At 43.5% G+C, this 25,861-nt stretch overlaps 2 protein-coding genes across 2 annotated transcripts in view; one reads left to right on the plus strand and one right to left on the minus strand.

The window, feature by feature from the left end:
• LOC135513847 (adipocyte enhancer-binding protein 1-like) overlaps window positions 1-18,218 on the plus strand; it is a 30,606-nt gene extending 12,388 nt beyond the window's left edge. The window contains exons 4-22 of the mRNA XM_064936805.1: window positions 599-682; window positions 5,678-5,755; window positions 6,321-6,386; window positions 8,851-8,928; window positions 12,126-12,235; window positions 12,632-12,771; window positions 12,850-12,934; window positions 13,185-13,329; window positions 13,398-13,489; window positions 13,680-13,803; window positions 13,902-14,098; window positions 14,392-14,568; window positions 14,744-14,916; window positions 15,341-15,805; window positions 15,908-16,038; window positions 16,300-16,439; window positions 16,527-16,626; window positions 16,856-17,022; window positions 17,094-18,218. Coding sequence (XP_064792877.1) covers window positions 599-682; window positions 5,678-5,755; window positions 6,321-6,386; window positions 8,851-8,928; window positions 12,126-12,235; window positions 12,632-12,771; window positions 12,850-12,934; window positions 13,185-13,329; window positions 13,398-13,489; window positions 13,680-13,803; window positions 13,902-14,098; window positions 14,392-14,568; window positions 14,744-14,916; window positions 15,341-15,805; window positions 15,908-16,038; window positions 16,300-16,439; window positions 16,527-16,626; window positions 16,856-17,022; window positions 17,094-17,465 — 2,924 coding nt within the window. The 3' untranslated portion in view covers window positions 17,466-18,218. The remainder of the gene's footprint in view (window positions 1-598; window positions 683-5,677; window positions 5,756-6,320; window positions 6,387-8,850; window positions 8,929-12,125; window positions 12,236-12,631; window positions 12,772-12,849; window positions 12,935-13,184; window positions 13,330-13,397; window positions 13,490-13,679; window positions 13,804-13,901; window positions 14,099-14,391; window positions 14,569-14,743; window positions 14,917-15,340; window positions 15,806-15,907; window positions 16,039-16,299; window positions 16,440-16,526; window positions 16,627-16,855; window positions 17,023-17,093) is intronic.
• A 134-nt stretch (window positions 18,219-18,352) lies between these two features.
• Window positions 18,353-25,861, minus strand: part of pold2 (polymerase (DNA directed), delta 2, regulatory subunit) — a 12,467-nt gene continuing 4,958 nt past the window's right edge. The window contains exons 10-11 of the mRNA XM_064936807.1: window positions 24,046-24,147; window positions 18,353-18,769 (exon numbers count right to left, since the gene is read on the minus strand). Coding sequence (XP_064792879.1) covers window positions 18,609-18,769; window positions 24,046-24,147 — 263 coding nt within the window. The 3' untranslated portion in view covers window positions 18,353-18,608. The remainder of the gene's footprint in view (window positions 18,770-24,045; window positions 24,148-25,861) is intronic.

The following is a 25,861-nucleotide window of genomic DNA, read 5'->3' on the forward strand; positions in this document are numbered from 1 at the left end:
CGTTCTCATCCTCTATTTCTCTCACCATATCACTCCATCTCTCTCTGTTCTCATCCTCTATTTCTCTCACCATATCACTCCATCGTCTCTCTCCGTTCTCATCCTCTATTTCTCTCACCATATCACTCCATCTCTCTCCGTTCTCATCCTCTATTTCTCTCACCATATCACTCCATCGTCTCTCTCCGTTCTCATCCTCTATTTCTCTCACCATATCACTCCAACTTCTCTCTCTGTTCTCATCCTCTATTTCTCTCACCATATCACTCCATCGTCTCTCTCCTTTCTCATCCTCTATTTCTCTCACCATATCACTCCAACATCTCTCTCCGTTCCATTTCTCTTCTTGCGCTCTACTCGTACTTCATCATCCATCTCCTTCCTTTCTTCCTGACTCATCTTCCTCTTCTATCTCACTCTCTTCAATCTTGCACTCCTTTCTTTCTCTCTTCTATTTTTCATTCTCTCACGCATACACTCTCTTTCGCTCTCATTCTCTCAATATCTCGCTCTCTCAATCTCTTACTCTCTCATTCTCTCACTCACTATCGCACTCTCTCATTCTCTCACTCTCACTCTCTCTGTTCTCCAATAACAGATGAGGTGCCCGAGAATCTTCCTTTCCCTGACGGTAAAGAGGTCGTCCCCACAGAGAAAGATGACTTGAGCTACGTTGTCACAGGTAACTTACATAATTCAATCAATCAATCAATACGTACTGTAAATATATCTCAGTCAGTCAGTCAGTCAGTCACTGCTTAGAGAGCCACAGTGTATGCTGGTGTTCCTTCTTTCTAAGAATGAAAGACAACCCGTGTTTTAGTGTGGGATATGATCAACCGTCCTCTAACTCCAGGGAATCACATCAGGCTAGCAAGATCATAGCCGTTCTTTTAAATGAGAGTGAGTGGGTGAGAGTTTAGTTCCACACAATCAAAGGCTTTTCATGGTTTTGTTTTTGATCGAGAAGCCTTTCACAAGATGGTTGCTCTGTTATATTCCTTGTAAATGTAAATTAAACATTTAACTAGGCAAATAACAAGCAGTGAGTTCCACTAGCTTTACGTTGGTCCAAACAGAGAGCGTCTGTTGTGGCTGCAGAAATTTGAACATCACTGTATTGGAAGATTACTGCATTATCAAGGCCTTTAGTTAAATAGCCGTAGCTACAGAGAGCTTTGGAAAGCACACATAATACTAAAGAGAGTCTGTGTCATGTTGTTCAGTAAAATGAGAACAGTATGACCAAACAGGTTTCTGCTGGAGTCAACTTGTGGTTTTGCCAGGGCAGTTATGTCCCACTGTGCACATGCGTCAGTTCAACGTCTAGTTTTGATTTGCATTTGAATGAGTTGTCAACTAACGTTAATTCAACGTGAAATCAATAAAACCATGTCATTTGATTTATAGTAGGTTAAATGTTGGGTGAAAAAAAGACAAACATTCTCAAAATTTCTTAAGTTGATGACTTTTTGCAAATTCAATCAAATTCAATCAATCAATCAGTTTTCCACTGCTGAAATGACGTGGAAACAACATTGATTCAACCAGTTTGTGCCCAGTGGGGTAGTCCTGTTGAATCAATGCAGAAACAATGTGTTACCCAGGATACAGTATACTAAGACTGTTCTAACATTGTGTTTCTCCCTCTGATACAGTATACTAAGACTGTTCTAACATTGTGTTTCTCCCTCTGATACATTATACTAAGACTGTTCTAACGTAGTGTTTCTCCCTCTGATACAGTATACTAAGACTGTTCTAACATTGTGTTTCTCCCTCTGATACAGTGTACTAAGACTGTTCTAACGTTGTGTTTCTCCCTCTGATACAGTATACTAAGACTGTTCTAACATTGTGTTTCTCCCTCTGATACAGTGTACTAAGACTGTTCTAACATTGTGTTTCTCCCTCTGATACAGTGTACTAAGACTGTTCTAACGTTGTGTTTCTCCCTCTGATACAGTATACTAAGACTGTTCTAACATTGTGTTTCTCCCTCTGATACAGTGTACTAAGACTGTTCTAACATTGTGTTTCTCCCTCTGATACAGTGTACTAAGACTGTTCTAACGTTGTGTTTCTCCCTCTGATACAGTATACTAAGACTGTTCTAACGTTGTGTTTCTCCCTCTGATACAGTATACTAAGACTGTTCTAACATTGTGTTTCTCCCTCTGATCTAACGTTGTGTTTCTCCCTCTGATACAGTATACTAAGACTGTTCTAACATTGTGTTTCTCCCTCTGATACAGTATACTAAGACTGTTATAACATTGTGTTTCTCCCTCTGATACAGTATACTAAGACTGTTCTAACATTGTGTTTCTCCCTCTGATACAGTATACTAAGACTGTTCTAACGTTGTGTTTCTCCCTCTGATACAGTATACTAAGACTGTTCTATCGTTGTGTTTCTCCCTCTGATACAGTATACTAAGACTGTTCTAACATTGTGTTTCTCCCTCTGATACAGTATACTAAGACTGTTATAACGTTGTGTTTCTCCCTCTGATACAGTATACTAAGACTGTTCTAACATTGTGTTTCTCCCTCTGATACAGTGTACTAAGACTGTTCTAACGTTGTGTTTCTCCCTCTGATACAGTATACTAAGACTGTTCTAACATTGTGTTTCTCCCTCTGATACAGTATACTAAGACTGTTCTAACGTTGTGTTTCTCCCTCTGATACAGTGTACTAAGACTGTTCTAACATTGTGTTTCTCCCTCTGATACAGTATACTAAGACTGTTCTAACATTGTGTTTCTCCCTCTGATACAGTATACTAAGACTGTTCTAACGTTGTGTTTCTCCCTCTGATACAGTGTACTAAGACTGTTCTAACATTGTGTTTCTCCCTCTGATCTAACGTTGTGTTTCTCCCTCTGATACAGTATACTAAGACTGTTCTAACGTTGTGTTTCTCCCTCTGATACAGTATACTTTAACTGTGTTTCTCCCTCTGATCTAACGTTGTGTTTCTCCCTCTGATACAGTATACTAAGACTGTTCTAACATTGTGTTTCTCCCTCTGATACAGTATACTAAGACTGTTATAACATTGTGTTTCTCCCTCTGATACAGTGTACTAAACTGTTATAACATTGTGTTTCTCCCTCTGATACAGTATACTAAGACTGTTCTATCGTTGTGTTTCTCCCTCTGATACAGTATACTAAGACTGTTCTATCGTTGTGTTTCTCCCTCTGATACAGTATACTAAGACTGTTCTAACATTGTGTTTCTCCCTCTGATACAGTATACTAAGACTGTTCTAACATTGTGTTTCTCCCTCTGATACAGTATACTAAGACTGTTCTAACGTTGTGTTTCTCCCTCTGAGTATACTAAGACTGTTCTAACATTGTGTTTCTCCCTCTGATCTAACATTGTGTTTCTCCCTAACACTAAGACTGTTCTAACGTTGTGTTTCTCCCTCTGATACAGTATACTAAGACTGTTCTAACATTGTGTTTCTCCCTCTGATACAGTATACTAAGACTGTTCTAACGTTGTGTTTCTCCCTCTGATACAGTATACTAAGACTGTTCTAACAATGTGTTTCTCCCTCTGATACAGTATACTAAGACTGTTCTACGTTGTGTTTCTCCCTCTGATACAGTGTACTAAGACTGTTCTATCATTGTGTTTCTCCCTCTGATACAGTGTACTAAAGTTGTTTCTCCCTCTGACACAGTGTACTAAGACTGTTCTAACGTTGTGTTTCTCCTCTGACACAGTGTATAAGACTGTTCAGTTTCTCCCTCTAGTGTACTAAGACTGTTCTAACATTGTTTCTCCCTCTGATACAGTATCGTTGTTTCTCCCTCTGACACAGTATACTAAGACTGTTCTCCCTCTGACACAGTGTACTAAGACTGTTACTAAGACGTTGTGTTTCTCCCTCTGATACAGTATACTAAGACTGTTCTAACATTGTGTTTCTCCCTCTGATACAGTGTACTAAGACTGTTCTATGTTGTGTTCTCCCTCTGACACAGTATACTAAGACTGTTTAACGTTGTGTTTCCCTCTGATACAGTATACTAAGACTGTTCTAACGTTGTGTTTCTCCCTCTGATACAGTATACTAAGTGTTCTAACATTGTGTTTCTCCCTCTGATACAGTGTACTAAGACTGTTCTAACATTGTGTTTCTCCCTCTGATACAGTATACTAAGACTGTTCTAACATTGTGTTTCTCCCTCTGATACAGTATACTAAGACTGTTCTAACATTGTGTTTCTCCCTCTGATGTATACTAAGACTGTTCTAACGTTGTGTTTCTCCCTCTGATACAGTATACTAAGACTGTTCTAACATTGTGTTTCTCCCTCTTACAGTAAGACTGTTCTAACGTTGTGTTTCTCCCTCTGATACAGTATACTAAACTGACTGTTCTAACATAAGACTGTCATTGTTTCTCCCTCTGATACAGTATACTAAGACTGTTCTAACATTGTGTTTCTCCCTCTGATACAGTGTACTAAGACTGTTCTAACGTTGTGTTTCTCCCTCTGATACAGTGTACTAAGACTGTTCTAACTGTTCTATGTGTTTCTCCCTCACAGTGTACTTGTGTTGTTTCTCCCTCTGACACAGTGTACTAAGACTGTTCTATCGTTGTTTCTCCCTCTGACACAGTGTACTAAGACATCGTTGTTTCTCCCTCTGTACAGTGTACTAAGACTGTTCTATCGTTGTTTCTCCCTCTGACACAGTGTACTAAGACTGTTCTATGTTGTTTCTCCCTCTCTAAAGACTGTTCTAGATAGACTAACATTGTTTCTCCCTCTGATACAGTATACTAAGACTGTTCTATCGTTGTTTCTCCCTCTGATACAGTATACTAAGACTGTTCTAACATTGTGTTTCTCCCTCTGATACAGTGTACTAAGACTGTTCTAACATTGTGTTTCTCCCTCTGATACAGTGTACTAAGACTGTTCTATCGTTGTTTCTCCCTCTGACACAGTATACTAAGACTGTTCTAACGTTGTGTTTCTCCCTCTGATACAGTATACTAAGACTGTTCTAACATTGTGTTTCTCCCTCTGATACAGTGTACTAAGACTGTTCTAAGTTGTTTCTCCCTCTGATACAGTATACTAAGACTGTTCTAACATTGTGTTTCTCCCTCTGATAGAGTATACTAAGACTGTTCTATTGTGTTTCTCCCTCTGATACAGTATACTAAGACTGTTCTAACGTTGTGTTTCTCCCTCTGATACAGTGTACTAAGACTGTTCTGATAACATTGTGTTTCTCCCTCTGATACAGTATACTAAGACTGTTCTAACGTTGTGTTTCTCCCTCTGATACAGTGTACTAAGACTGTTCTAACGTTGTGTTTCTCCCTCTGATACAGTGTACTAAGACTGTTCTAACGTTGTGTTTCTCCCTCTGATACAGTATACTAAGACTGTTCTAACATTGTGTTTCTCCCTCTGATACAGTATACTAAGACTGTTCTAACATTGTGTTTCTCCCTCTGATACAGTGTACTAAGACTGTTCTAACGTTGTGTTTCTCCCTCTGATAAGTATACTAAGACTGTTCTAACATTGTGTTTCTCCCTCTGATACAGTATACTAAGACTGTTCTAACGTTGTGTTTCTCTCTCTGATACAGTGTACTAAGACTGTTCTAACATTGTGTTTCTCTCTCTGATACAGAGGATTCTATTACACCACCACCTACCTATGAAAGCCCATGGTACGAGGAGTATGACTATGGATATAGTGGTGGAGAGAGTATGTACACACACACACACACACATGAAATGAACTAACATTAACCCATGGCCAAATCTCCAATAGAAATCTGTTTTTCATTTCATTGGGACCCTGCAGTAAATTAAAGATTAGATAGACACAATAAAGAATTGGACCGCTACCACAAAGTCAAAGTAATGGGCCTTCACTCTCTCATTCCCCACAAGAATGAACAAGAGACGTGTATAATTGTCAGGCTGTTTCAATTACATGGTCTGTTATCTTCTTCATAAATTTGGGTTTAGCGAGACTTTGCCAGCTGAAGTTACAAACTGCAAAATATGCTAAGTAATGGAATTGATCCTTTCTTCAAACACTTATGTTTATGGTTATGTGGCAAACATGAAGAAAGGGAAGAGGGGAAAAAGTTGAAGAATGCTTTGTTCACACCTGTTGTGATGGATTACCTGTCAGATAGAATAGGGAATCATGACAGCTGTTGGTATTCTATCTGCAACATTTTGAATGTTTCACATCTGAAACATGGGGAGGTGGGGAAAATGGATTCACCCATTGAAGTTTTTCACTCCTTTGTTTACTACAGCAAAAAAACAGGAGGAGGAGGAGGAGAGGGAAAGACAAAGGAAAGAAAAGGAGAGAGAGGACAGAGGTATGATCTGATCTGTGGTCTGTCTGTCTGTTCCATTATGATCTGAATGACTGTGATCTATCTGTCCGTCTGTCCGTCCATCTGTCCTAGGTTGTGGATACTTCCCATCACACAGTAATATTTGACACTACGTTTACATTTTGGTCATTTAGCCGTAAGACTAAATATCTTTGGTAATTCTTATGCAGAGCGGCTAACAATCAGTGCGTTCAATTAAGGGAGGTAAAACAACCACACATTGCAACAAGTCAAACTTAGTAACACTGCAATGCCAAACGTTGTACTGTCAAAGCTCTCAGACAATCAGAAGAACATATGACACACAGATATAACATGTCATGTTACTCACAGATTCATGTACAGGAGGTTTATCAGTCCCATGTGGTTCATGGTTCCAATAAAAGCCAAAAGAACGAAAACACAGATGTTAGTCTCTGCCTGGGCTTCACTTGCTAAGACTTGCAGACGAGGGACAAAAGTTAATTCTCTCCAGAACAGGACAAATCTCAACCGTAGAAATGTGTTGTGAAGGAAGGATGGCAGGGAAGAAAGGCCTGGGGTATAGTGGTGACCTGTACTGTTTGAAATATTTATGAGCTGGAGTGGAGCAAAGAAAGAGGGAGGGATGGGCCAGCCAAGAGAGGTTACAGTACTAACAGGAAAGATGAATGAAAAGAGAGAAAAAAACAAGATAAGGGATAGAAACAGAGGAGCATAGAGTCCCGGTTAGAGAAGGAAGGCAGAGATCTAACCAACAGCTGTTGCCACATGTTCCGGTCTCTTTCTGTACCTCGTGCACTGTGACCATGTTAGAACCACAGGAACTGTATAATCATAATATGGAACATTTGTCTGTGTGGGATAGCCAGGGTGTGTTATTAACCAGTAAAGGGATGACAGATATAATGTGTTTTCAGTGTGGGATATCCAGGGTGTGTTATTAATTAAAGGGATGACAGATAGGTGTTTCAGTGTGGGATTAAACAGTAAAGGGATGACAGATATAATGTGTTTTCAGTGTGGGATATGTTATTAACAGTAAAGGGATGACAGATATAATGTGTTTTCAGTGTGGGATATCCAGGGTGTGTTATTAACCAGTAAAGGGATGACAGATATGTGTTTCAGTGTGGGATATCCATGTGTTATTAACCAGTAAAGGGATGACAGTGTGGGATTAAACAGTAAAGGGATGACAGATATAATGTGTTTTCAGTGTGGGATATCCAGGGTGTGTTATTAACCAGTAAAGGGATGACAGATATGTGTTTCAGTGTGGGATATCCAGGGTGTGTTATTAAAGTAAAGGGATGACAGATATGTGTTTCAGTGTGGGATATCCAGGGTGTGTTATTAAACAGTAAAGGGATGACAGATATAATGTGTTTCAGTGTGGGATATCCAGGGTGTGTTATTAACCAGTAAAGGGATGACAGATATAATGTGTTTTCAGTGTGGGATATCCAGGGTGTGTTATTAACCAGTAAAGGGATGACAGATATAATGTGTTTTAGTTGGGATATCCAGGGTGTGTTATTAACCAGTAAAGGGATGACAGATATAATGTGTTTCAGTGTGGGATTAAACAGTAAAGGGATGACAGATATAATGTGTTTTCAGTGTGGGATATCCAGGGTGTGTTATTAACCAGTAAAGGGATGACAGATATAATGTGTTTTCAGTGTGGGATATCCAGGGTGTGTTATTAACCAGTAAAGGGATGACAGATATAATGTGTTTTCAGTGTGGGATATCCAGGGTGTGTTATTAACCAGTAAAGGGATGACAGATATGTGTTTTCAGTGTGGGATATCCAGGGTGTGTTATTAACCAGTAAAGGGATGACAGATGTACTGTGTTTTCAGTGTGGGATAGCCAATAAAGGGATGACAGATATAGTGCATTTTCAGTATGGGATTATCCAGTAAAGGGATGACAAATAATCTTCTCCTTGAGGTTAAAAGTGTCTGTGATTAAAATCACTCAACTGAAACAGTCATAAAACAGGTGTGTACAGTGTCTGTCCGCAACTTTATGGAGTATGCTGTGAAAGCCCATGCGCGCACGCCTGTCTCTACGTTTACTGAATACAATAAAATTCATGTGAATTTAATCAGCACATTCCTGGATTTGGAGAGATAGAAAGGAACCCCAGAGGCATGTGGGTCCTCTGAGGCATTACTGCATTTGGCCACATACACGCAGGCACGTTTTCATTTTAGTTATTTAGCAGACGCTCTTATCCAGAGAGACTTACAGGAGCAATTAGGGATATATGCCTTGCTCAAGGGCACATGGGCAGATTTTTCACTGAACTGAAAGGTTGCTTCTTTGACTCTGGGATTCGAAGAAGCAACCTTTAAGTTACTGGCCCAACACTCTTAACGAGCTCATGTGCGCACGCACACACACAATCGATTACTGGAATGGTAGTTAGTGATTGACTATGGGTGCTCTTTAACAGAGAGAGCTCAGCAGAGGAGGGAGGAGGAAGATAGGGAAAAAGCCAAGAAGAGACCACCCGTATTCAAAGAGCCCAAAAGTAAGTCAACTATTTCCATCCAATTACAAAAATACCTTTATCATCTCCATGTCATCTTCATATTCACAATTTTTGTAATCTGACTAGTTTAATACTTCAATTTATTTGAGATAATCGGTTTCCAGAAACCATTAGCATACCTTATGATGTTTTCCAGTGTGGTTAGGAACGTTTGTGAAGTGTGTGTGACTGAGATGTTTTCCAGTGTGGTTAGGAACGTTTGTGAAGTGTGTGTGACTGAGATGTTTTCCAGTGTGGTTAAAAACGTTTGTGAAGTGTGTGTGACAGATGTTTTCCAGTGTGGTTAGGAACGTTTGTGAAGTGTGTGTGACTGAGATGTTTTCCAGTGTGGTTAGGAACGTTTGTGAAGTGTGTGTGACAGATGTTTTCCAGTGTGGTTAGGAACATTTGTGAAGTGTGTGTGACTGAGATATCGTTTGTGAAGTGTGTGTGAGATGTTTTCCAGTGTGGTTAAAAACGTTTGTGAAGTGTGTGTGACAGATGTTTTCCAGTGTGGTTAGGAACGTTTGTGAAGTGTGTGTGACTGAGATGTTTTCCAGTGTGGTTAGGAACGTTTGTGAAGTGTGTGTGACCAAGATGTTTTCCAGTGTGGTTAGGAACGTTTGTGAAGTGTGTGTACTGGAGATGTTTTCCAGTGTGGTTAGGAACGTTTGTGAAGTGTGTGTGACTGAGACAGTGTTTGTGAAGTGTGTGTGACTGAGATGTTTTCCAGTGTGGTTAGGAACGTTTGTGAAGTGTGTGTGACAGATGTTTTCCAGTGTGGTTAGGAACGTTTGTGAAGTGTGTGTGACTGAGATGTTTTCCAGTGTGGTTAGGAACGTTTGTGAAGTGTGTGTGACAGATGTTTTCCAGTGTGGTTAGGAACATTTGTGAAGTGTGTGTGACTGAGATGTTTTCCAGTGTGGTTAGGAACGTTTGTGAAGTGTGTGTGACTGAGATGTTTTCCAGTGTGGTTAGGAACGTTTGTGAAGTGTGTGTGACTGAGATGTTTTCCAGTGTGGTTAGGAACGTTTTTGTGAAGTGTGTGTGACTGAGATGTTTTCCAGTGTGGTTAGGAACGTTTGTGAAGTGTGTGTGACTGAGATGTTTTCCAGTGTGGTTAGGAACGTTTGTGAAGTGTGTGTGACAGATGTTTTCCAGTGTGGTTAGGAACGTTTGTGAAGTGTGTGTGACTGAGATGTTTTCCAGTGTGGTTAGGAACGTTTGTGAAGTGTGTGTGACAGATGTTTTCCAGTGTGGTTAGGAACGTTTGTGAAGTGTGTGTGACTGAGATGTTTTCCAGTGTGGTTAGGAACGTTTGTGAAGTGTGTGTGACTGAGATGTTTTCCAGTGTGGTTAGGAACGTTTGTGAAGTGTGTGTGACTGAGATGTTTTCCAGTGTGGTTAGGAACGTTTGTGAAGTGTGTGTGACTGAGATGTTTTCCAGTGTGGTTAGGAACGTTTGTGAAGTGTGTGTGACTGAGATGTTTTCCAGTGTGGTTAGGAACGTTTGGAAGTGTGTGTGACAGATGTTTTCCAGTGTGGTTGAACGTTTGTGAAGTGTGTGTGACTGAGATGTTTTCCAGTGTGGTTAGGAACGTTTGTGAAGTGTGTGTGACTGAGATGTTTTCCAGTGTGGTTAGGAACGTTTGTGAAGTGTGTGTGACTGAGATGTTTTCCAGTGTGGTTAGGAACGTTTGTGAAGTGTGTGTGACTGAGATGTTTTCCAGTGTGGTTAGGAACGTTTGTGAAGTGTGTGTGACAGATGTTTTCCAGTGTGGTTAGGAACATTTGTGAAGTGTGTGTGACTGAGATGTTTTCCAGTGTGGTTAGGAACGTTTGTGAAGTGTGTGTGACTGAGATGTTTTCCAGTGTGGTTAGGAACGTTTGTGAAGTGTGTGTGACTGAGATGTTTTCCAGTGTGGTTAGGAACGTTTGTGAAGTGTGTGTGACAGATGTTTTCCAGTGTGGTTAGGAACATTTGTGAAGTGTGTGTGACTGAGATGTTTTCCAGTGTGGTTAGGAACGTTTGTGAAGTGTGTGTGACTGAGATGTTTTCCAGTGTGGTTAGGAACGTTTGTGAAGTGTGTGTGACTGAGATGTTTTCCAGTGTGGTTGACTGAGATGTTTTCCAGTGTGGTTAGGAACGTTTGTGAAGTGTGTGTGACTGAGATGTTTTCCAGTGTTAGGTTAGGAACAGTGTTTGTGAAGTGTGTGTGACTGAGATGTTTTCCAGTGTGGTTAGGAACGTTTGTGAAGTGTGTGTGACTGAGATGTTTTCCAGTGTGGTTAGGAACGTTTGTGAAGTGTGTGTGACTGAGATGTTTTCCAGTGTGGTTAGGAACGTTTGTGAAGTGTGTGTGACAGATGTTTTCCAGTGTGGTTAGGAACATTTGTGAAGTTTTGTGTGTGACTGAGATGTTTTCCAGTGTGGTTAGGAACGTTTGTGAAGTGTGTGTGACTGAGATGTTTTCCAGTGTGGTTAGGAACGTTTGTGAAGTGTGTGTGACAGATGTTTTCCAGTGAAGTGGTTAGGAACGTTTGTGAAGTGTGTGTGACTGAGATGTTTTCCAGTGTGGTTAGGAACGTTTGTGAAGTGTGTGTGACTGAGATGTTTTCCAGTGTGGTTAGGAACGTTTGTGAAGTGTGTGTGACTGAGATGTTTTCCAGTGTGGTTAGGAACGTTTGTGAAGTGTGTGTGACAGATGTTTTCCAGTGTGGTTAGGAACGTTTGTGAAGTGTGTGTGACTGAGATGTTTTCCAGTGTGGTTAGGAACGTTTGTGAAGTGTGTGTGACTGAGATGTTTTCCAGTGTGGTTAGGAACGTTTGTGAAGTGTGTGTGACTGAGATGTTTTCCAGTGTGGTTAGGAACGTTTGTGAAGTGTGTGTGACTGAGATGTTTTCCAGTGTGGTTAGGAACGTTTGTGAAGTGTGTGTGACAGATGTTTTCCAGTGTGGTTAGGAACGTTTGTGAAGTGTGTGTGACTGAGATGTTTTCCAGTGTGGTTAGGAACGTTTGTGAAGTGTGTGTGACAGATGTTTTCCAGTGTGGTTAGGAACGTTTGTGAAGTGTGTGTGACTGAGATGTTTTCCAGTGTGGTTAGGAACGTTTGTGAAGTGTGTGTGACAGATGTTTTCCAGTGTGGTTAGGAACGTTTGTGAAGTGTGTGTGACAGATGTTTTCCCCTGGTGGCAGAGTGTCCTCCCCTGGGTATGGAGTCTCACAGGATAGAATCAGACCAGCTGCTGGCCTCCTCCATGTCTCACCACCGTTACAGCCAGGGCAGGGCACGGCTCAACATGCAGGTAACCCTCATCCTTAACCCATACACACTAACCTCTCACACATTAACCCTAACCCTGAGGGTAACCCCCCACACATGAACCCTGAGGGTAACCACTCACACATTAACCCTAACCCTGAGGGTAACCTCTCACACATTAACCCTAACCCTGAGGGTAACCCCTCACACATTAACCCTGAGGGTAACCCCTCACACATGAACCCTGAGGGTAACCCCTCACACATGAACCCTGAGGGTAACCCCTCACAAATTAACCCTGAGGGTAACCTGAGGGTAACCCCTCACACATTAACCCTGAGGGTAACCTCTCACACATTAACCCTGAGGTTAACCTCTCACACATGAACCCTGAGGGTAACCCCTCATCCTCTAATCTCTAAAATGGTATGGTTTCCAGGCTTCAGAGGATGAGGACGACATGCATGGTGGGGCGTGGTGTCCTAACCAAGAGGACAACATTCACTGGTTTGAGATTGACGCTCGCAGAGTAACAGAGTTTACTGGGATCATAACACAAGGACGAGACTCACGCAATGAGTAAGACACACACACACGTAAGCGCATGTTTTATCTACAGAGATTTAAATAAAATGGTGACTAAACTTTGTGTTCCAGGAGTGACTTTGTGACATCGTACTATGTGCAATTCAGTAATGACAGCAGAGAATGGACAACCATGAATGACGGTTACTCTGACTGGGTGAGTCTGTTAGCCTCACAGCTACACTGTTTCAAATGAGGCTTTTGTCAGCTTTGCTCCCAAGCAGGGTTCATTCTTATCCTCTCTTCATGGGGTGTAAATGTTTACTGTGTCTGGCCATTGAGTCCTATATTTCTCTCTCTCCATCTCTTACCGCCACTCTCTCTCTTCACCTCTTACCTCCTCTCTCCCTCTCTCTCTTCCTTTCTCTCACACTCAATCTCTACTCTTCTCCTCTCTCTCTCTCCAGTTGTTCTTTGGTAACTCTGATAAGGACACCCCAGTGCTGAATCAGTTAGCTGAGCCCATACTAGCTCGCTACATCAGAGTCATCCCTCAGAGCTGGAACGGCAGTTGCTGTATGAGGCTGGAGGTGCTGGGATGCCCACTGCCTGGTGAGTCACACACACACACCAACACACTCACACACAAACACTCATGCTGTGTGTTTCTGTGTCCCCAGACCCCACCAGTGCCTACCAGAGGTTGCAGAATGAGGTGACTCCAGTCCAGTACCTGGACTTCAGACATCACAACTACTCAGATATGGTCACGGTGAGATGGTGATGAATACCACCTTCATGAACTGGATTCAGGTCTAATGTTACAAATGACTTCAACACTGTCTTGACACTGATGATTGGTTAAAATCAGATGTGTTTGACTGTAACAAAGTCCTGCACAGACTGTAGGTCTCCAGAACCAGGGTTGGTGACCTCTGCTTTCCACTGTGTCTCTACTGTAGCTGATGAAGTCTGTGTCTGAGGAGTGTCCCAACATCACCAGTATGTACAGCCTGGGCCGCAGCTCCAATGGACTAGACATTGTGGCCATGGTGATATCAGGCAACCCCACAGAACACGAGATAGGTGGGAAGAAAAAAATACTGTCTTTTTCACAGAAAGCTCTGTACTTGTGTCCTCTTTAGTATGGAAAGACTATGACGATCTGTGTTTTTCCTCCTTAGGTGAGCCAGAGTTCCGATACACGGCTGGTCTCCATGGAAATGAGGCAACAGGCCGGGAGATGGTTCTTCTTCTGATGCAGTACCTTTGTAAGGAGTACAGAGACGGCAACCCCAGAGTGCGCCGCCTGGTGGAGGGAATACGTACCCACCTGGTGCCCTCTCTGAATCCTGACGGACAGGAGAAGGCCCTCATAGCGGTTAGTACTGGGCACTATACGTGGTATTACCGGCTGTACCTCCTTTACTCTTCCAGGGTACAAATGTTTTTTGTCTTTAAAGAAAAAGAAAGTTAGGTGCCAGACAGTTTCTGATTTAGCCAACTTGCTGTAGGCAAGTATTGTTGCATGCAGGAACAGTCTGGCACCCAACTTGATTTTTCCTAAGAGAAGATATTTTAAACAAGACAAGACTAGACACATTCAAGCAAATCGTTCTGTAAGGATGTTCTTTCAGGTTCTCTCCATAACATTGTGTCTCATTGCCACCACAGGGTTCAGAGTTGAGTGGTTGGACCACAGGCCACTGGACGGAGGACGGCCATGACATCTTCCACAACTTCCCCGACCTGAACAGTGTTCTGTGGGAGGCAGAGGACAAGGGTATGGTGCCCAAACTGACCCCCAATCACCATGTCAAGATCCCTGCTGACACAGTGGGGGACAACAAGGTGTGTGAAGGGAGGGAGGGGATGGGGAAGAGGAAGGGGCAGAAGAGAGGGGATGAAGACAGGAGAGGAGGGAGAAAATAAATGTAGATGTGTGAAGAGCAGAGTACGAGTAAGTCCTATTTCTCTGTCTATCGCCTCAATATGACAGCTGCTGTTTGTTTTTCTTGTCCTGCAGATAGCTGTGGAGACTCAAGCCATCATCTCGTGGATGGAGAGCCACCCGTTTGTACTGGGGGCCAACTTCCAGGGAGGGGAGAGGGTAGTGGCCTACCCCTACGACAACCACCGCCTAACCAAGGCCGCCAGCACCAGCGAGAGAGACCGGGCACACAGCCGCAAGAAGAGACAGTACGAGGCACTTACTCTCCCTCTCTCTCTCCCTCTTTCTCTCTCTCCCACTCACTCTTATTCTCTCACTCACTCTCATTCTCTCGCTCTCTCCCACTCACTCTCATTCTCTCACTCTCTCCCACTCACTCTCATTCTCTCCCACTCACTCTCATTCTCTCCCACTCACTCTCACTCTCTCCCACTCACTCTCATTCTCTCCCACTCACTCTCATTCTCTCCCACTCACTCTCATTCTCTCCCACTCACTCTCATTCTCCCCCACTCACTCTCATTCTCTCCCACTCACTCTCATTCTCTCCCACTCACTCTCATTCTCTCCCACTCACTCTCATTCTCTCGCTCTCTCCCAATATCTCTCTTCCTGCACTCTCTTTATGGCAAACAAAATAAACTATCAACGAAATCTAAATCATTCTTCTAGGTTCGAGGATGAGTATGACAGGGGGGCAGATTGGGATAGAGGCTACGACCGTGAGGAGCCAGAGGATGATGATAGAAACAGGGGATACCAGGAACCAGAAGAGGAGCGTTGGAACAGGGGATACCAGGATCCAGAAGAGGACCGGCGGAACAGGGGATACCAGGAACCAGAAGAGGACCGGCGGAACAGGGGATACCTGGAACCAGAAGAGGAGCGTTGGAACAGGGGATACCAGCAGCCGGAAGAGGACCGATGGAACAGGGGATACCAGGAACCAGAAGAGGACCGTTGGAACAGGGGATACCAGCAGCCGGAAGAGGACCGGCAGAACAGGGAGCTGGAGGAGGAGTGGAGGGGGCATGGCTATGGCCACAGGGAAGAGGAAGAGGAGGATGACAGAGGGGGACATCAGGAAGCAGAGCCTGAGGATGAACCCAGGACCACGGCAGACGCCTCCTTTTTCAGGTGTGTAGCCTGAAGGTAACCACAGATCAACAATCAGAATATCCCACATATCTGACTATCTGAGTGTGTGTGTGTGTGTGTGTGTGTGTATGGGGCCATCAGGTGGTTGGCTATCTCCTACGCCTCCACTCACCTGTCCATGACATACACTTCCCACGGCTCCTGTCACGGCGATGACATCACTGGCGGCGTCGGAATCATCAACCGCGCCAAGTGGAAGCCCATCACAGGAAGTGAGTACACAGTCAAACCGACAACATCCCTTTCCATTACATTGTTGTCTGCTGTTCAATAAGGAATTTGTTAGTCAACATTACATTCAGTAGTTCAACAAGTTTAAACCGTGTAATGAAACATGAATCAGTCATCAGAGTAAAGTACCCACTTTTGAGGACAATGCCACTCTCTGGTGGCCAATAATCGCTACCTTTGTCTCTCCCTCGTCCCTTTCTCCTTCCCATCTCTCCCTTCCCCCTATCCTCCTCCGTCCTCAGGTATGAATGATTTCAGCTACCTGCACACTAACTGTCTGGAGCTATCAATGTTCCTGGGCTGTGATAAGTTCCCCCATCAGAGTGAGCTGGTCATTGAGTGGGAGAAGAACAGAGAGGCCATGCTCACCTTCATGGAGCAGGTAATCATAATTTACCAAACACACCTAGTCACGGAGTGGCTGTATAGTGACCGTGACCCTTTGACCCTTGGTTTTCACTTCACCCAGGTACATCGTGGGATCAGGGGCGTGGTGAAAGACAATGAGGGGAACCCCATCACTAATGCCACAGTGTCTGTAGAGGGGGTCAACCATGATGTCACTACAGGTGGGTACAGTGTCTGGCTGCATGTCAGCCATACCCCATACTGCCTCCTGCATTACTGCTTAACAAATCAGTGTTGCCATGCACCACCATATTGGCAGATTCATGAAACTTCAGGTGAGCACTATTGGTAACAGCCTGCTGTCCCTTTGCCCCTGAACAAACCAAAAGTACTCCAGGAGCCTGCTATCCTCACTGAATGTGCAGTCTAACCCCTCTCCTCCCTCCATAGCTTTAACAGGGGACTACTGGCGCTTGTTGAACCCAGGTGAGTACCGTGTGACGGTGCGGGCAGAAGGCTTCACCCCCCTGACCAAGCTGTGTGTGGTGGGCTACGAGCCAGGGGCAACTACCTGCAGCTTTAACCTGGCCAAGTCCAACTGGGACCGCATCAAACAGGTGGGTACTGCTACACCTACAATGAGGTTACCCAATGAAGCACTATATAAATACTATCAATTCATCAACAGATCATGGCCCTGCACGGCAACAAGCCCATCCGCTTGCTCAGCCACGGCAACGGTGGAACACGACGGAACACCGCCTCCAACGGTAACAGCCGTGTGGTGCATAACAATGGCGCTGCCGCCAATGAACCTGAGACGAGTCGCATGCGCCTGCAAAAGCGGAGGCTCGGCCGCCTCCGTCGTCTACGACAACAGAAACTGATGAGATCGACAACGACTTTGCCCCCGACAACCACGCCAGTTCCCACGACAACAGAGGCAGAGCCCACCACTGCCTGGTACGACTCGTGGCTCATAGGAGAGGGGCAAACATCAGCGCCAGAAGGTTTCACAGACTCCATCTTGGATTACAACTACGAGATCGACGATTACTAAGGGTAACACCAAGACCGTGTTCCAATACATCCTTTCTCCCCATTTCCTTAAAATAATCAAGGTAGGGAAGGAAGAAGTTGAACAGGACCAATTTTGTCAGTCAAGCCCAGACTGTTAACTCAATTCCTGGACAATTAAGTGACCCCTTGAAAATCTGAGTGGACTGGATATGTTTAAGCATTATGGCTTAATCTCCAATAGGATAGATTGACTCTCTCCCTCCTATATTACTGAACCCATCCATTCTTTCAGATCTACAAATGGGCCACAAGAAGCGTTGAGATATATTTCCAGAAACTCAAAAGGAACAATGATGTTGAATAGTCAGGCACACACGCTAATGTCAAGTGTTCTGTATAACTGCTTGAGTAGGTCTTTTGATGCAAAGTTCAACACAAATGAAAATGTCAGTACCGATATCTGGGAAGGTCCTTTTACACCAATTCAAGGCCTTCCTAGAGAATGTGCTTCAGAGATCATGTATATGTGCTGGTTGTAAATTAAATGTATTTTTACCACCTCCACCCCTGAAGAGTAAAAACAAAGAAGCAAAATGTATTTCTTTGAAAAGTGAGGATTTATTTACATTATTTTCACCCATGACAGCAAAACCATAATACCGACAGACATTAAAATGTTAACTTCACAAAATGTTAGTTGAAGGTTGAGAGAACGAGAGATTTTCTGAAATGTTCCTCATAACGTAGCTGAGGAAAGTTATTTTTACAATGAATAAAGGCTCATTTACGTACAGCACTTGTGTTTTGTTCTTCTTCATGACATCATTTACAGTACTAAAATGGAAACAATGTGTGTTGACAAATACAGGAGTCTGGGCACCGGTACACAAACAAAGCGCTTCATTAGACAGTCCGTTCCATCACAATTATTTTCACACCACACACACCTTTCATTAGCAACATGTCTCCTTCTACTCAAACAGTACTGGGATGACTGCACAGCATCATTGATCCTCCATATTTACTATATATATATATATATATAATGACATGTCTTTGCTGATCAAGAGAAACCAATGAGAGACTTCAGCCGACACTTTAAAAACATTTTTGATAGTGTACAACCTGATTCCATTTGAGGACCAGGGGAAGGGGCTGAGGACAAAGAGTGTGTGTTGCTCCTTCAGTGGCTGATGTTCATCTCACTCTCCTCATCATCGCCAGCAGAGAAGGAAGAGAAGCGGATTGGCTCACACTCCAGAGTCCGGAGGTTGACCAGGCAGGCTGTCTGAGTGCTGCTGAACTCTGGAATAGCCACCAGGAGGACTTCTTGACCTTCAGCACCTAGGGAGGGTGGGGCATGTAAATGGTCATTAGATTACACCCCATGTCACCCATGCAACGACAGTACACCAGTTGCTAAAACATATGTAGATCGCAAAAGATCCCATAAAATGTATACTGAACAATTGTTTAACAGAACAAGTGTTGTTCCCATGTTTTATGAGCTGAAATAAATGATGCCAGAAAATGTTGCATACAAAGTGTTTACATCCGTTAGTGAGCTTTTCTCCTTTACCAAGTTAATCCATCCATTTGACAGGTGTGGCATATCAAGAAGCTGATTAAATGATGTAATCATTACACAGGTGCACCTTGTGCTGGGGACAATAAAATACCCCTATAAAATGTGCAGTTGTGTCACACAACACAATGCCACAGATGTCTCAAGTTTTGAGGGAGCGCGTAATTGACATTCCGACTGGAGGAATGTACCCAAGAGCTGTTTCTAATTGATAATTTAATGTTTTTCTCTACCAACCAGCAACCTCCAATGTTTTAGAGAATTTGGCAGTACGTACAACCGGCCTCACAACCGCAGACCACGTGTAACCACACCAGTCCAGGACCTCCACATACGGCTTCTTCACCTGTGGGATTGTCTGAGACCAGCCAACCGGACAGCTGATGAAACTGGGTTTGAACAACTGAAGAATTTTTGCACAAACCGTCGGAAACCGTCTCAGGGAAGCTCATCTGCATGCTCGTCATCCTCAGCAGGGTTTTGACTTGACTACAGTTCAGCGTTGTAACCGACTTCAGTAGACAAATGCTCACCTTTGATGGTCACTGGCACGCTGGAGAAGTGTGCTCTTCACAGGTGAATCCCGGTTTCAACTGTACCGGGCAGATGGCAGAACAACATGTATGGTGTTGCGTGGGCGAGCGGTTTGCTGATGTCAATGTTGTGAACAGTGTGCCCCGTAGTGGTGGGGTTATGGTATGGGCAGACCTAAGCTACGGACAACAAACAATTTCATTTTATTGATGGCAATTTGAATTAACATAGATACCATGATAAGATCCTGAGGCCCATTGTCGTGCCCTTCATCCGCCGCCATCATCTCATGTTTCGCATGATAATGCACAGCCCCATGTCGCAAGGATCTGTACACAATTCCCGGAAACTGAACATTTACCAGTTTCTTCCATGTCCTGCACTCACCAGACATGTCACCAACTGAGCTTGTTTGGGATGCTCTGGATTGACACGTACAACAGCATGTTCCAGTTCCCGCCAATATCCAGCAACTTCACACAGCCATTGAAGAGCAGTGGGACATGGGCTGTTGCAGTGACTGTATTACCGGTCATGACCACAGTAAAATTCCATGTGGCCGTTGAGTCATGGTAATCTCCTTTAAGGCACTCTGGACATGCTTTGGTAGTACCCAACCTGCTAACTACCATCAGGTCTTAATGGCCTGGTACTCAGGACTGTATTGTCCCTCGAACCACTCACATCAAAGCAAATGCAATCAAAAATCACATCCAACACTTAGGCCTATCATACTTCTAAAACTCACCTCACTATGATGATCAATTTGAAGAAAAGTTCAACAGGGGGTTGAAACTGTAAAAACATGGTTGCTGTGGATGTTGTTTCAAAGCCTAAACTCAACAAAATGGACAGCGCTTTATAAGGTAATGATTAATGCAAAACACCTTCAAGCATACAGTGAGGGAAAAAATTATTTGATCCCCTGCTGATTTTGTACGTTTGCCCACTGACAAAGAAACGATCAGACTATAATTTTAATGGTAGGTTTATTTGAACAGTGAAAGACAGAATAACAAAAAAAAATCCAGAAAAACGCATGTCAAAAATGTTATAAATTGATTTGCAATTTAATGAGGAAAATAAGTATTTGACCCCCTCTCAATCAGAAAGATTTCTGGCTCCCAGGTGTCTTTTATATAGGTAACGAGCTGAGATTAGGAGCACACTCTTAAAGGGAGTGCTCCTAATCTCAGCTTGTTACCTGTATAAAAGACACCTGTCCACAGAAGAAATCAATCAGATTCCAAACTCTCCACCATGGCCAAGACCAAACTTCAGCCTCAAAATCTTAATGACTTGGAGAAGATCTGCAAATAGGAGTGGGAATCCCTCCTGAGATGTGTGCAAACCTGGTGGCCAACTACAAGAAACGTCTGACCTATCATTGCCAACAAGGGTTTTGCCACCAAGTACGAAGTCATGTTTTGCAGAGGGGTCAAATATTTATTTCCCTCATTAAAATGCTAATCAATTTATAACATTTTTGACATGCGTTTTTCTGGATTTTTGTTGTTGTTATTCTGTCTCTCACTGTTCAAATAAACCTACCATTAAAATTATAGTCTGATCATTTCTTTGTCAGTGGGCAAACGTACAAAATCAGCAGGGGATCAAATACTTTTTTCCCCTCACTGTATTACTGGAAGGGAATACCTAGTCGATGTTTTCAGTTTAGTGAAATGTGTCTTCCGCATTTAACCCAACCCCTCTGAATCAGAGGTGCGGAAGGCTGCCTTAAAATTGATATCCACGTCTTCGGTTACAACTCTGAATATGCAAATCTGTCCGAGGCAGCCAGTTAATCAGATGACCTGGCTGTATATTAGGGGGCTTCATTAGAGCTTATGCATAGGTTTAATGAGCCCAGGCCCAGAAAAAAACCCTGAATTAAAATGATGATTGTGCCATACAATACATAGCCTACCCCATATAACCATGGCAGAAAAACTAAACTGATTTAAGATGTCTTTAGTACATAATTGGTCTAGTCTGTACTCTAAAATTAAACAGAATGAGTAATTGCCTTTGAGTGTGGACTATATTATTATGCATACTGTATGGACTGGTTACTTTATGCTAAACCAAAATGTCTATCCATGAGTCTGGGAGAGAGAACGTACAGCCCTAGGCAATGCGGTTGGTTCATTGACTGAAGGGCGGCTTAGAGTTAGCCTACAATTATAGTGAATTTGTATTTGAATAGTCTAGTAATAAGGCATTTTTGTATATTTTCATAATTAATTGGGTGACATTACCTTTAACTATACAGAATCTCACCCCCCTGCCAATTCCGTTCTCCTCCTCGCTCTCCTATAATAAATTCTCCAGCGCGCAGACGGCCTGTCAACAGTTTAGTGAAATATGTTTTGTTTGCGGAAACATGCTACTATCGATGTTCCCGAACAAATTTCACTTGGTTTCCCATATTAAGCACTGGGTAGCTGCAGGAACAAGGTTGGAAAACCCATGGCATACAGAGTTTGGGCGGAATATCACCAGTCAGGCAGCGAGAGCATGCTTCTCAAACAGAGGTTGATGCATGGAGTGAAATAAGTGATGTTATATACATTTTTCAGCTGCTCATATTAAGCACACGCTCCGCTATAAAACCCAAGTAGCCTACAAAACGGACCGGCAGGGAAGCACGCGGCCTCCCTTCACTATTCTAGTGCATACAGATTACATGTCTTTTCCCCCTGCCATTTGGATAATGGGCCATTCTAATCTGAAACTAATGTTAAATATAGGTAAAGACAAGATTAAATTGGAGGATAGTCTGATGGGTGAAAATATGATCACTTGATGAGAGAACAACTGTGCAGCCTGAGGCAAGGAACAGAGCGCAAACGTTTTTTTTGCTACTTTCTCAAATCATCAAAAGCCTATAGTCGCACCATGCAGTCCATATATGTTGATTTCTAATATTTGTATCATTCACAACTAAAGTTGGCAAATAACAAAATCTAGCATATGACCTGTACAAATTATAACTTTTATGCTCAATATATTCACTTCACATGCAAACTCACTCTGCAATGGAAAAATATATCCTTTCTATTTTATTCAGCTAAATTCAAATGATATTCTTCTTACTATAAAATCATATATTTTTTAAAAATGGCACGGGACTTAAACATATATTGTCAGATAAATGAACAGTGATGCATAGCCAGATAACATAGGCCTACAGTCGGCCAACTCCTATTCTATTTACCTGAAATACACAAAAGTATTTGGACACCCCTTTAAAATGAGTGGATTTGGCTATTTCAGCCACACCCGTTGCTGACAGGTGTATAAAATTGAGCACACTGCCATGCAATCTCCATAGACAAACATTGGCAGTAGAATGGCCTTAGTGAAGAGCTCAGTGACTTTCAACGTGGCACCGTCATAGGATGCCATCGTTCTAACAAGTCTATTTGTAAAATTTCTGCCCCGGTCAACTGTAAGTGCTGTTATTGTGAAGTGGAAACATCTAGGAGCAAAAACGGTTCGGCCGCGAAGTGGTAGGCTACACAAGCTTACAGAGCAGGACTGCTGAGTGCAGAAGCACATGAAAATAGTCTGTTCTCGGTTGTAACACTCACTACCGAGATCCAAACTGCCTCTGGAAGCAACGTCAGCACAAGAACTGTTCGTCTGGAGCTTCATGAAATGGGTTTCTTTTGCCGAGCAACCGCACACAAGCCTAAGATCATCCATACGCAATACCAAGCGTCTTCTGGAGTGGGGTAAAGCTTTCCACCATCAGACTCTGGAGCAGTCGAAATACGTTCGAGTGATAAATCACACTTAAATCACACACTGGAAGTCCGATGGACTAACCTGGGTTTGGCGGATGCCAAAGTGTAAAAAATAAAATAATATCATAATGTTTCTTTAGACCTGACTAAAATAAATCAAGGATTTATTGTGATGGTGAACATTCAACTAGTTTATTCAACTTTATTAAGGCACGCATCAGCTGGCGTGTATGTGTGGAAGCCTGGAGATGCTGAACGTGCTTATTTTAATTCACGGTAAATTACTGTGAGACAGGCAGTCTTTTGCATGACAATAACCAGCTGACAAAATTTGATGACTTCCACAGCCCTAATGTGGGACAACATTTCACAGGCCACAATCAACATCCTGGTCAACTCTATGTGAAGGCGATGTGTCATGCTTCATGAGGCAAATGGTGGTCACACCAGATACTGACAGGGTCGTGGATCAGAAAACCTATCTGTGACCGACAGATGCATATCTGTATTCCCAGTCATTTGAAATCCATAGATTAGGGACTAATGAATTTATTTCAACTGACTGATTTCCTTATATTAACTGTAACTCAGTAAAATCTTTGAAATTGTTGCAGGTTGCATTTATATTTTTGTTCAGTGTAGAAAGGACTGGCAACTGTCAACTATCAGTGTGTATTACTGGACCAGCACAGTGCAATGCTCCAATGTGAATAAACAGTCATGCCGGGTTTCCAGTAACAGTGGGGACTCACCGGTGATGCGTTTGGCCTGGTAGGAGGGGGCGTTGCCACTGAAGTAGACATGAGGACATTCCTCCAGGATGAAAGGGTCCTTCAGGTAGAATGGATAACACCCTGAGAGAACACCAGATAAGACATGTACCTTAGTCTGCAAAACCAGAGAGAGTGAGGGAGAAAGTGTGTGTGTTCTTACCCAGTGGGTCAGGTATGAGGTGTGTGTTCTTACCCAGTGGGTCAGGTATGAGGTGTGTGTGTGTTCTTACCCAGTGGGTCAGGTATGAGGTGTGTGTGTGGTGTGGGTCAGGTATGAGGTGTGTGTGTGTTCTTACCCAGTGGGTCAGGTATGAGGTGTGTGTGTGTTCTTACCCAGTGGGTCAGGTATGAGGTGTGTGTGTGTTCTTACCCAGTGGGTCAGGTATGAGGTGTGTGTGTGTGTGTGTGTTCTTACTCAGTGGGTCAGGTATGAGGTGTGTGTGTGTGTGTTCTTACCCAGTGGGTCAGTGGGGTATGAGGTGTGTGTGTGTGTGTTCTTACCCAGTGGGTCAGGTATGAGTGTGTGTGTGTGTGTGTGTTCTTACAGTGGGTCCAGTGGGTCAGGTATGAGGTGTGTGTGGTGTGTGTGTGTGTTCTTACCCAGTGGGTCAGGTTGACCCAGTGGGTCAGGTATGAGGTGTGTGTGTGTGTGTTCTTACCCAGTGGGTCAGGTATGAGGTGTGTGTGTGTGTGTGTGTTCTTACCCAGTGGGTCAGGTATGAGGTGTGTGTGTGTGTGTGTGTGTGTGTGTGTTCTTACCCAGTGGGTCAGGTATGAGGTGTGTGTGTGTTCTTACCCAGTGGGTCAGGTATGAGGTGTGTGTGTTCTTACCCAGTGGGTCAGGTATGTGTGTGTGTGTGTGTGTGTTCTTACCCAGTGGGTCAGGTATGAGGTGTGTGTGTGGTGTGTGTGTGTGTGTGTTCTTACCCAGTGGGTCAGGTATGAGTGGGGTGTGTGTGTGTGTGTTCTTACCCAGTGGGTCAGGTATGAGGTGTGTGTGTGTGTGTTCTTACCCAGTGGGTCAGGTATGAGGTGTGTGTGGTGTGTGTGTGTGTGTTCTTACCCAGTGGGTCAGGTATGAGGTGTGTGTGTGTTGTTACCCAGTGGGTCAGGTGAGGTGTGTGTGTGTGTGTTCTTACCCAGTGGGTCAGGTATGAGGGTGTGTGTGTGTGTTCTTACCCAGTGGGTCAGGTATGTGTGTTCTTACCCAGTCTTACCCAGTGGGTCAGGTATGAGGTGTGTGTGTGTTCTTACCCAGTGGGTCAGGTATGAGGGTGTGTGTGTGTGTGTGTTCTTACCCAGTGGGTCAGGTATGAGGTGTGTGTCTGTGTGTGTGTTCTTACCCAGTGGGTCAGGTGGTGTGTGTGTGTGTGTGTGTTCTTACCCAGTGGGTCAGGTATGAGGTGTGTGTGTGTGTGTTCTTACCCAGTGGGTCAGGTATACCCAGTGGGTCAGGTATGAGGTGTGTGTGTGTGTGTGTTCTTACCCAGTGGGTCAGGTATGAGGTGTGTGTGTGTGTGTTCTTACCCAGTGGGTCAGGTATGAGGTGTGTGTGTGTGTGTTCTTACCCAGTGGGTCAGGTATGAGGTGTGTGTGTGTGTGTGTGTTCTTACCCAGTGGGTCAGGTATGAGGTGTGTGTGTGTGTGTTCTAACCCAGTGGGTCAGGTATGAGGTGTGTGTGTGTGTGTTCTTACAGTGGGTCAGGTATGAGGTGTGTGTGTGTGTGTGTTCTTACCCAGTGGGTCAGGTATGAGGTGTGTGTGTGTGTGTGTTCTTACCCAGTGGGTCAGGTAT

Source organism: Oncorhynchus masou, chromosome 25, assembly GCF_036934945.1.
Source record: "Oncorhynchus masou masou isolate Uvic2021 chromosome 25, UVic_Omas_1.1, whole genome shotgun sequence".
NCBI classification, from domain to species: Eukaryota; Metazoa; Chordata; class Actinopteri; order Salmoniformes; family Salmonidae; genus Oncorhynchus; species Oncorhynchus masou.